The 12,224-nt window shown below is 44.7% G+C and overlaps 1 protein-coding gene across 1 annotated transcript; it reads right to left on the bottom strand.

Annotated features, from left to right (window-relative positions):
- Window positions 1-1,237: 1,237 nt before the first annotated feature.
- On the bottom strand, window positions 1,238-6,736 carry LOC103087828 (intercellular adhesion molecule 2-like). The gene is given in 8 exon segments (XM_082931062.1): window positions 1,238-1,443; window positions 1,639-1,881; window positions 2,552-2,561; window positions 2,563-2,822; window positions 3,358-3,636; window positions 3,890-4,210; window positions 5,079-5,345; window positions 6,682-6,736. Coding segments are annotated over 8 exon segments (1,641 nt in total).
- Window positions 6,737-12,224: the final 5,488 nt, after the last annotated feature.

Here is a 12,224-nt window from a genome sequence, read left to right as displayed (position 1 = left end):
AAAAAGGCTGCTTCCTGAACTAATGCACCACCTGCCCTGGGCTGTTTGGTTATGCTACCAACTTGATATTCTTTTCATAGAGATTGTTCTCAAAGTGCAACTATGTGACTTAATAAAAACTTTCAGCAGTGACACAGAAGAGAAATACTTTCAGAGGTCGTAAAATCACTTTTACTTTTTATCATTTCCAACATTTCAGTGACCCATACATGACTGATTTTGGAGAAAAGACCTGGTTTTACAATTCTTCATGTCTTCTCTAGGGGGTGAATATAATCTTTCCAAAGAACAGAGAAGGAAGCCCAATCATACAGTGAACATTGTCACAGGAGGAGTCCTCCTGAAGCTTAAAGAGAAGTTTGCAGACATATAAAAATACATACTTCTTTATGTAAAAGGAGAATAAACATTGGAACTCTAACCTAAGAGCTTGTACAGGTAAAAATAATTAATATGTTTGATGTGAACTCACAGATGATTTACTCTATAATGGATTATGAAAAGGAATACAGAGATGTTTGGAGCTCAATTTCATGGAAGAACTCTACCTTCCATTTCAGGGACAGAACACTGGGCTAGACAAGCTGCTTGTCTGACCCAGTGTGGAATTTCTTATGATGTGTATAATCCTCTATGGCACACAATAGATGGTTAGTGAGTTGAAGCCTAACCAGACACTGAGCCTTAATGATGTCATCAAGCTCAGCTCTGGGAGCCAGCATTCCAGAACCCCAGGCTAGGGGAGCACAGGAATGTGTAGGTGGGAATCCGGTTCTGATTCCTAGCCCTTTGTTTGGTATTGACTCCCTTCAAACCCCAGTCCCCAGACTAAGAAATTGGTTCCCACTTAGTCATGAGGAAACCATGAGAAATGAGTTGTATTACAGAGATATTTCTGGCTATCTCTTCAGTCTGATGTTTGGGAGCAAAGGGCAGTGGGAATGGGGGTGACAAGGCACAGGCAGGATCTTCTTTTCTGAATCTGAGAGTGGACTGATAAATCACACAGCAAGGAGCAAAAGGCCCTCTCACCAGTTAACACTGAGACTGAATTCCTACTCAGAGGAGTTGAGCTTGTGGGTGGATTGGATCCACAGGACATGAGGGCCTGAAACTCTGTTTTATGGGACCATAGAACACAAAGGATAATGTCTCTTCCTTTCTCTTCTACTCCCTCTTCCCTCCCTCAGGAAACCCCAGTAGTAGAGGGTGCCTTCAACCAAATAGCTGTTTCTAACTAACAGTTCTGTGCATTGTGCTTTGCTGCTTGTTGAACAGCAAACTGGCTTTCCTCCTCTTTGTTCTTCTTCTGCCTATAGGACAAGTTCCTCCTCTCTATATTGCAGGGCCCATAGTTCAAATACAGTGCTATGATGATTACGCCCACTCCAAGGATGACAATAATAATGACGAAGATGGTGGAACTGACTCCTTCATCCAGTCCTGCCTAAGCACAGAAGACAGAGAATTGGGAGTGATCGAGGGCAGGAGAATCGCCCCACCCCAGCCCACAAGGCCCATTTGTAAGTCTCACCCTCCCCAGCCCACCGAAATCTTTCTTCTTTCCATGTTTGTTTAAGAATCCCAACCCCTGGGGGATTTCCATCCTGGGCCTGGTAGCAGGGGAGCTGCAGTCACCTTGAACAATGACAGCAATGTCTTTGCTGACAGATCCCAGCTGGTTAGTGGCTGTGCAGCGGTAGGTTCTAGAGTGGTCCTGGGTTGCCTTCTGTGGCACTTCAAGGTCAAAGATCGTTCCATTCCCGGTACACGACAAGATTGGTGTCGGGTTTCCCTTTGGGACACAGGCAAGCATCTGCTCCATCCCTTCCAACCAGGTCTGATTGCCAGGGCAACCAGATTCCTCTAATTGTGGCTTGTCTGGAAAAACAGGTCCCCAGAGGGGCCAGCTCAGTGCGCCACATTCCCTTGTCTCCATCATGCTCGGCTCCCTGTCCCTCCCCTAATCCAGACGCTGTGTCTCCTCCACCCAATAGCTTTCTTTCCCAAGGGGAGGACCATCAGTTCCCTGCTTTGAGCTACTCTTTTTCCTCCTTGGACGAGACTGAGATGCAGCACAGGGCATTTTAATGGATTAAGACTAAATGATCTGAACTGCTTGGCCAGTGATGGCCCTGGGGTCCCTGCTTCCCATCTTTGCTTCTCAGTGAGTGAGAACATGGGTAGGGGTGAACCCAGAGACAATGATTTTTCTACTTTTCAAAATACAAATTTTTATGAGGAAATTTCCCTCCTCAGCATAGGCTCCAACTATCACTTCCTATGTTCTCAGCCTTTGGCCCTCAACTAATACTGCCTGATCACTTTAACCACTTTTTCTTTTCTCTTCCTGGTTTCCCTCTAGGGTTCTCCCTACTCACTTTCCTAGGGGTAAGGTAAGCTTGGAGAGCTTTAATTTTATTTTCTCCTTTTTTTTTTTTTTAAATGAGAAAAATGTGGCAACTCTAATAATGACTCTGCTGGCCAAGATCTCTGGAAATGGAACGCTAACAATCCTTGTTTTGACAAGAAAGATCAGGCTTCTACTCACATAAGATATGTGAGTTGGATCACAGTGGTTTTGCTCAACCGCTGACCCTGAACCTCCAAAGAGGCCTCACAGGAGAAATTTCGGCCATCATCTTCCTCCCTGGTGGTAAGTAAAAGCCAGGCAGGCTCCCCAGGGGCAGGGAGATCTGGGGCTCCCTGAAGCCGAAAAGTAGGGCTGGGTGATGTTAATACATGCCCTGAGCAGGTCACATTAATTTCTGTCCCTGCCAATGGGTATAATTCTTCTATCTCCAGGATTGGCGGAGGGAAGCCTATAAAGAAAGGAAAAAGAGAATCAAACATATTTCTCAAAACTGACAGCCACTTCTGTACTCTTGCTGCTGGTGGCACCCCTCGGGTAGGCAGACAGCAGGGGAAAGACCCTGGATCCCATTACTGCTTCTGTGCTGACTGGCAGGAGCGACGAGATGCTGTGGGAATTTGAGAGCTTCTCCTGTAACAAGTGCCACGTGTGCATATCTGGCTATGCCTCTGCTGCAAGGATAGCGCGATGTCTTTTCATCTTACACATTTCCTCCTCACTTCAAATCATTGTTCCTAGGAATAAGTTCAGGCATTCACAATCACTCTGTAAGTATGATGGCCTAAGGAAACAGGGTGAAGGCTAGATAGAACTACTGCCTCAGCGCATCCCTGCGCTTAGAGAAAGATGAAAAATAATGTTCACTTTGGAGCATACCTAGCAAAGATTAGTAGGGAAATTTGCAGTTGAATCACCAAGCCTTTACTATGGACATTTTCAATGGCAGAGAACTGTCAAGGGAAGGGAAGAGGCAGGTCACTTACTATAGACATGCACTGGCTCTCTTGTTTTGTGTTCCATTGGACCCAGAGATACAAGGCAAGACAGCTCCTGATCACCAGTCTCCATGGCCCGAACACTGGCATTGGCCCATACTGTGTCTCCCTCCCAGGAGAGGAAGGGCCTAAGCTCCTGGCCTCCCAGGAACATGTGGATCATTACCTCTTCAGCTGGGAACACCCTAGCCACCTCACAGCTCATGGTCTCTGCCATCCCAACTTCCAGAAGTGAAGAGACCCAGATTTGGGGTCTCTGAGAGAATTCTGCCAAGAAATGAGGAAAAGGAAAGAAAGGAGAAAAGCCATGATAAATCACATGTCATATAGGACCCCACAACGTAGGGAGTGGGGCTAGAAGCTCTCTGTCCCCCACAGTGAGTTTAAAACTCAAGTAAAGGTGGAGCTCAATTACCCTTACACCCTCATCCTAAACACTATGGGAAATGAGCGCCAAAGGCCAAGGTAAGCTGAGGAAAATGAGCCCCAGGATTCCTTCCACACCTGGGCTCTGACTCACCAAAGATTCGGAGCACCTTGATGGCCGAGCTGCTGCAAAAGAGCCCTCCACCATGTGAACTCAGGTCCAGTTCTGCATGGCAGGAGAAATTGCACCTGTCATCCTCCCTTTGGGCTTTGACACTGATGGTGACCTCAGCTCTTTGGGAGGCCATAGCCAAGCTCCTAAAATTCTTTCTATGTAGTTCTTGGTTATCCTGGAGAAGGGTAAGGGTGAGGTTTTCCAGGGGTGTGACACTGGGCACGTGGCATGTCACTGTAAAGGCGTCATCCACAGCCACCCATTCAGGCTGCAGCTCCATGATCACTTGCTCTGGTGGCTCTTTAAGACAAAAAGGTGGGCTTGATGAGAGAAAGATACTCAACTCTCCAGAAAGAAATGGTATAGGACAGGAAGCCTGTGACAGAAGGTGACCACTGCTCTTAAACCTTCTGATGAACAGTGCCAGCTTTCTGCCCTAGATGAGGTGAGTTAGCCTTCTTCCCATCAAAGGTGGCCAAAGCCAAGAAATGTTAACTGTTGAGGGGCCCCCTGCTTTGATAGTTGCTGCCATTCTGGAGAGCTTTTCTCTCTTACCAGAGGTGCTTCAGAGGCATGAGCAACTTCTGAGGAGCTTCTTACCATCACACGAAAACTACACCCTAGCTAACCAAGCCCTGACACCCCAGAGATCACACTTATTCTTATGGCTACATCTTTGCCAATGCTATTTGTCTACCTGAAAGAGGCTCCTCGCCCATTCCCATCACTTCAAAACCTACCCATTTGCAGGAATGAAGCTCAAGAGCCTCCTTTTCTGTGGAGACTTCTCCAGCTACCCCAGCCTTCAAAGACCCCGCTTTCCCTAATCCCTGTTTATTCTAAAAATTTGTGACAAATAATTCAACAATGATTTTATACTTTTTTGATAATTTATAAATTAGCATCATTAGCAAATGCTTCCTGTATTTGAACATATTCTCAAAGCACAGATGTCTGGATGTGCTCTATGGTCTGCTCCTAATTTAAAGGCCTACGCCAAAGGGAAAGAGAAATGATTGGCTCTAGAATCCCTACAGTAGGACAGAAATCTTTATTAAGGGCCACAATTCTCTCCCCTAAAATAAGTCTCTTTCTAATTATTCCCTAAAGAAGGCACAGTCATGTTCCCCCACTCTTCCCTTCATCCCCAGCCCTCAGCCCCACTCACGGTACACAGTGATGCCAAGGCTTATGTCCTTTTGGATCCCTGCACAAGAGAAGAAGCACTGCAGGATGGAATTCTGTGTGACATCTTCCAGGAGAAACTCCTTCCACTGAGGCCCTTTGCCCACCTGGGTTTTCTTTAATAAGCTCTCAATTCCACTGGGTCCCGGGTCTGGACAGGTGGTGCTGCACTTGACCATTAGGGACTGCCCATACTTTACAAGGGCCTGATGTGGCCAAACAGAAACCTCAAATAGGTCCTCTGCAGCCCCTGAAAAGGTCAACCACATATGCCAAAGACTCTGGTGAGGACCATAAGACCCAAGAAAGAAAATACAGAGCCTATTCTATCTAGTTACAGGTTAGAGAATAGGAAACCTACCCTGAATAAAAAGGTACAGGGGACAAACAAGAAAAAGACCCTTAAGGAACAAGTTAGAATCCTGACTCTACCACCATTCCCTCCTCTCATCATCTTTCTTGGGATCTCGATTTCTCTAATAGTGTCACCATGGAAACTATAGCGTTGCTAAAAATCATGCCCAGGAAACCATTCTCTTCCTAAACTTCCAGAAATCTTGGAAACTTCCAGAATTGGCTGCTGAGGGCCCTCATGGGGTAAGTAGACCCCTGAAAAAAAAGAGCTTTGTTACTTATACCTCAAAGCAGTGTTTCTCAAATTATGGTCTAAGAATTGCCTTGACCAGAATTATGCTGGAATGCTTGTAGATTGCAGATTCCAGCTCCACCTCAGACTGAATGATTAAGAATTTGTGAAGGCAGGACCTGGAAATACTCAAGGGAACAAAACAAGCACTCCTGGTGACCTTTGTGCACACCAAATTATGGGAACCACTGGTACAAACGTGACTCCCAGGGTCACTCATTTCCATGGAAATTTTCACCTCTTCTTCTCAAAGTGAGACTATTCCATTTTGCTTTGGTGCTAAGGTAATAGATGTTTTTGGATGCTTAAGAGTTTCGTCTGTTAGGGAACTCTTCTCGGGAACAGTGAGAGAGACATCAGGTAAGTTTTAAATGTCTGATATAGCTGAGGGGCACAGTGTCCCGAAAACTTCCCTTACGAGTCCCCTTTAGCTATTCCATGTCCACCATCTACTTCATCTCCCAAATACTAGTCCCTTCTGGGAATACACAACTCTTGCAGCAATGTTACCCACTAAGGCTCCAGCTCCTTTCTTGCCATCTGGAGAACTCACTCTTCACAACGGCACTATGGGCCCTGTCCTATCGAGATCCTATTGTAGCTCATCGTGACATAAAAGATGGCAACAAAGACGTAAAAATATTCCCGAGAGCAGAATAGGACAGTCCAGGGGCAGCAGGGAGCCAAGCAGAGAAGGTATATTTCTTAGAGAGGGTTTTTTCTGATGGTCTATTATCCTGTCCCTTAATGTGGGTTTTCCCAGTTACAAGCCAGAAACACCTAGGATTCTGTGTCCTAGATCCAAGAAATAGGACTCTCTCCCAAGGGTCCAGATGAGTGAATACTAAAGTGTCACCCCACTCAGGATTTCCTATCCTCTTTCTCATTGACCTGTGCCCTGGCACATACTAGCTAGAGAAACTTTCCCAAATAGCCTCACCTGGGCAAGGAATCAGGGCCCGCAGGGCCCAGACACCAAACAGTAGCATTTCCATCCTTATGAGAAGGGCCAAAAGCTGGAGAGGAAGAAAGGAGACAGCAATGCGGGAGAAAGTGACAAAAAAAGAGAAAAAGGATATAGGAAATTCTTTCTTTGATACTGTTCAAAGTCAGCTCCTTCCCTAAAAACTTGCATGGTCTGGAGAAATTGCAGCAAGAGTATCAGTGGTATGGATGTACTAAAAGAAATTCTTGCATCTATTTCAGTTTGGTTTAGGTGCATAGCAAAAAGACATAGGAAAATATGAGAAATAATGAAGGGGATATTAAATTAAGTGAGATTCCTATATAAGCTTGTATTGCATTTACCTGTTTACATGTTTGCCTCTGTTTGAGTCAATAGAAGATGGCTGTTAGCATAGACATATGAAAAGTGAGGTTTAGAGAGATGAAATTTGGCAGTGTTTATCTGGCAGTCCAGTGGAAAGTGACCCTGAATCTAGAAAACATGTTCACTCAAGTCCTGTTCTCTTATGGGAGAAATGCTTCTTCAGGACTCTCTCTTCATGACCTCTATGAAATATCCCTCAAGATAATCCATCTCTTTCTGATCTGCCTCCAGGTTCACCAAGCAACATTTGGATTACTACTTTGGCTTAGTTAAATCTTAAGTGTCCACTTCTTTTCTCTGCCAATCCATACCAAGTTTTTCTTTCAAAACCCCATTCAAGCAAATTTCTTCTAAGAAAGGACTTTCTTGACTAATCCTATCCCACTTCATAATCCCTCACTTATTACACATTATCTGTACCTCACTTTATGCCAAACATGCTTTCTGAAGCTATGTATATTAAAATGTAATTCACCTCAGTGCATTATTTTAATGATGTAATCATTACTGTACTAGGAATTCTTTAAGAACAAGAGATAATACTTTCATCATCTTGCATCTCCAGCACCTAGCACAGTGCCTAGCATATTACGGATATTCCATAAACGAGTGACTATCCTCTAATTCTCCATTTTAATTTTCATACACTGGGTTGTGTACAAGTCTACCTTTACTTGTATGCTGGTCTGAAAGAGGGTTGGTTTTTTTTGGTCTTTTTTATACACGCATAAAACAATAGGCATATCAAAATTTACACTCCCAAGTAAATGCTACCATTCAAAACAATCACTTTGGGAGGCTATAAATTTAATCCAGTGATGACACTATTATTCAAAACATTTTGGGGAAGTGATTTAGAACTGGCTTTTAAGCTACATAAGAAATATCAGTCTCTTTATTAAGCTATTCTGTTGGGTTGGCCAAAAAGTACCTTCGGTTTTTAAGTAAAAATAAAAGACACATTTGTCATTTTTACCAAGAACTTTGTTGAACAATGTATTCACCCTTTTGTTCCAATACCTTCTGCCATTTTTCAGGCAACTTCATAATTCCATCTCCCCAAAACTTTTAATCTTTTTGAGCAAAGAACTGTTCCAGGTGCCTTTTACGGTCTTCCAGGGAATTGAATTTTCTTCAGTTAAGAGAATTTTGTAAAGACCAAAATAAATAGAAATCCGAAGGTGCAATGTCTGGTGAATATGGCAGATGAATCAGAACTTCCCAGCCAAGCTGTAACGGTTTTTGTCTGGTCATCAAAGAAACATGCAGTCTTGCATTATCCTGATGGAAGATTATGCATTTTATGTTGACTAATTCTGGACGCTTTTCGTCGAGTGTGGCTTTCAGTTGGTCTAACTGGGATGGAATTAATCATTTGGTTTTCCAGAAGGAGCTCATAATAGAGGACTCCCTCCCAATCCCACCATATACACAACATCACCTTCTTTGAATGAAGACCGGACTTTTGTGTGGTTGGTGGTGGTTCATTTCACCTGCCCCACGATCTCTTCTGTTCCACATTATTGTACAGTATCCACTTTTCATCGCCTCTCACAACTTGTTTTAAAAACAGAACATTTTCATTATGTTTAAGTAGAGAATTGCACGCGTAAATATGGTCAAGAAGGTTTTTTTCACTTATGTGGAACCCAAACATCAAAGCGATTCGCATAACCAAGCTGGTGCAAATGATTTTCAACCCTGATTTGGATATTTTGAGTATGTGGGCTATCTCCTGCATGGTTTAATGTTGATTATTCTCAATTAATGTCTCGATTTGATCGCTATCAACTTCATCTGGTCTACCTGACCATGAAGCAGCATCCAGCGAGAAATCTCCAGCACGAAACTTTGCAAACCACTTTTGATACTTTCAATCAGTCTCAGTACGTTCTCCATACACTGCACAAATCTTTTCTTGCATTTCGGTTGCGTTTTTACTTTTCTTGAAATAATAGAGCACAATATGCCAAAAATGTTGCTTTTTTTCTTCCATCTTCAATACTAAAAGGCTACACAAAAATTCACCAACTTTGATAAGTCTTTTTTTAAATGCAAGCTGATATGGCAGCTGTCACATACAATCTAACAAAATTGTTTCCAGTGAAGTTAAAGACAACTAAGTGCTACTAGAACCATCTTACGGTAAAAAAAACCAACGAACCTTTTGGCCAACCCAATACTATTCTTTGGACAAAAGTGATATTACCCAGTCACCTTATTCCCCAAACTTAGCTCTGAGTAACTTACATCTCTTTCAAAGGAAGATCTCCTATCAGTGAAGAGATTCTAAATAAAGTAACCTCAGACTCTGAAGGGCATTTCAAAACAAGTGTTTTGAGTAACAACAGCTCTGCTGAAAAGAGTACAAAAGCCCCAACTGGGACTACTTATATTCATACATTCTTTCAGCAAACAATTATCGAGCCAGGCTTGTAGTAAGGTGTTGAAGTTACCAAGATTTATCCTATGACATAGGAATTCCTGGTAGTTGAAGGGAAAGACAAATGTAAATACAAATAACAATATACTGTGCCGAATGTTATCATAAATATTGGGAGGGAGTAAAATGAGAATTAAATGAGTTAATTCAAGTGTTTAGTCCAACTATTGGCACCTAAGTCTTCAATAAATGTGATGATGGTGATTGTGCTGCTCTTGTTGATGCTGCTGATAATGATAAGCAAATTGATCAGGGAGCATTGAGGAGGGAATCATTACTTCTCTCTGAAGGAGTTGAGAAGGTCTCTCAGAAAGGTCCCCTTTGAGCTGCATTTTCTCTTATGTGCAGAAGTCTGTTAAAGCACGAAGTGATATGGAGAAGAGGTCAGGCCAGGCTTATTTGAGAAAATTAGAGAAGTTCATCCTCGTTTTCCCTGTGGCATGTTATGATCAGGTACTGAAACATGAAATTTTATATTCATTTTCTTAATGAAAAAGAAAGCGGCATCCCTAATGAGAAACAGTTTTTAAATCTTGAAATCCCTTTTGCTCACTCTGTAGACTATACCCTAAATTAAAGGTTTAAACTGTCGGCTATTCTAGGCCTGTACTCCAGCCACTAAAGGGTTGCAGGGAGAGTGGTGGGCAATGAGGGGAGGGTGGCAAACATGCATGTGCTGTTGGACGGCTTTGGCTGTGTAAGCGAACTGGACTTCCTGTCAGAGTTTGGGATGCTCACCATCCATGTACATCCCAGGGGTTCTTGTAGTTTCTTACACAGACCTGAGTCACTTCCCACCCTTTGAACACTGTCTCTTCGCTATGCCTGGAATTTGCTTCCTCCTTCCTGAACACTCCTTCACCCAGTTCAATGTGTCTTTTCAACGAAGCCCACTGTGACCAGCACTTTTCAACCCCGGGTGCCCAGGCTGCATCCCAGCACACCCTCGGTCGATGCTGCTGCTTTCTTTTCCCCCAGCAGCGCCACCATCTACCACACTCCCCCTGACCCATTAGGCCTGGGAGTCTGGTCTACTTCCGGCCTGGACTGTAAGCCCCATGAGGGCAGGGCCTTTTTCACTGATGGATCCCAAGCACCCAGAATGGCTGTAGGTGTTCAACGACTATAAACGAATGAATGAATGAACTAGATAAATTATTTACAAGTATTTGAGTGAGGGGCTGTGCCCACCGCTCAGATACAGAGCCCAGTCAGTTGTGGCTCGGAAGGAGTTTCCCGTGCAGCGTGTACACAGCGTGGCTCTGAGCCCAACAGGCCATGAAGCCTTTTAAAGGTGGATGGTATTTTACATTTTTTAACTATGTGGGGGAAATACTTCAGTGAATGATCCTCAAAAATTCCGGAGTGTGAGGAGGTGAAGCCCACCAGGAGGCCAGACCCCCAGAGATTTGACAGAAAAGCTGGGAGAAGACCCCAGCATGAATCTAAGCAAAGAAAACAAGACCTAAGTTCTCACTGAGGGCCGCTCCTCGCTGCCCCAGCCGCTCCTCGCCTCGCCCGCTACGCTCTCAGGCGCCCGCCACGCGCTCAGACCTTTTGGTAGGCACAGCCGGGCGGGGGCGCACGAAGACGCTCCTGGCCGGAGCATTTGCCTATTCTGCCTAGAAACTCGTGACGTCTAAGCAGAAGCTTAGCGAGAGTTGGCTGAGACAGGCGGGGCGGGCCGGAAGCTAGGACGAAAGGAGGGGGTAACGGGGAAGATGAGAGTAGGGAAGCCTGTATCCTCCTTGGCAGAGAGCACATATTTGACTCAAGGTAATGGACACTACATAAAAAAAAACGTGAAAACAAAAGGGAAATGGTGGTTGTAGCAAATAATGGCTTGTAAGGAAAACAAGGGGTTGTCGGCACCCCTGTGCCTGTTCGTCTGGTGGTGCGTCCTGAACACGTGAGGCTCCCGCGCGGGAGTGGGCTGCGCGCGCAGCCTCCTTCTCGCCTTGGCCCTCCGAGCGGGCTCGGCTGTGGACTTCGGCTAGGCCCTCGCCCAAAATCCTGCTGGGACTCCACCAGGCTCTTCCTGGGTGGGCTGGGAAAGGGGTTCGGAGGCACGCCTTGCCACTGTCTGAAAGTCTTTTCGGCGCCGCGCCCCCCGTTTCTATACCCCGCTCTCCACATAGAAGTAACACGCTTGAGGGAACTAGCGGTTCCGGCCTCACTTCCTACCAAAGGTGCCTGCGCCCTTGCTCCCGCCCAGGGCTTATCAATAAGCTATAAAAATTAAGGTGAGCTTGTAAATCCTCCTTTGTTGCCTCTTTTCACCCCGGGTCCCTTTTCCTTAGCTTCCACGTCTAACGTCTCCCGAGGGTCGTGTCTCAGAAACCTTTCCCTGAGCCCAGATAGGGCCCTTCACATCGGCATCTTTTTGCGGCTTTGGCTCTCCCGTAATCGTTGGTCTGACAGTGAGGCATGGGCTGAGTTTCTTGGTGAAGTGAAATTTGAAGATTTGGGAGGTTGTTTTTAGGAAGGCAGTTATTAGATGCATCCACTATCTCGTTTAATAGAACTCCTTTCCAGCGAGGAGGCAGTACTTTTAACCCGATTTCGTGAATGAGGAAACAGACTTGGAGAGGCCTCACTAATCTTTGTATGGGGGAGGCAGGCAGGGAAATTATTAATGTTGACAGGTTTGGTGGCCAGTGTAAGTCTTTTTTTTTTTTTTTTTTTATTTTTTTTTTGTCGGCTTTTGGTT

The sequence above is a fragment of the Lipotes vexillifer genome, unplaced genomic scaffold, assembly GCF_000442215.2.
Source record: "Lipotes vexillifer unplaced genomic scaffold, Lipotes_vexillifer_v1.1 scaffold299, whole genome shotgun sequence".
Taxonomy (NCBI): domain Eukaryota; kingdom Metazoa; phylum Chordata; class Mammalia; order Artiodactyla; family Lipotidae; genus Lipotes; species Lipotes vexillifer.
Note: the sequence above shows the minus strand (reverse complement) of the source record. Positions and strands in the feature narration are given on the sequence as shown.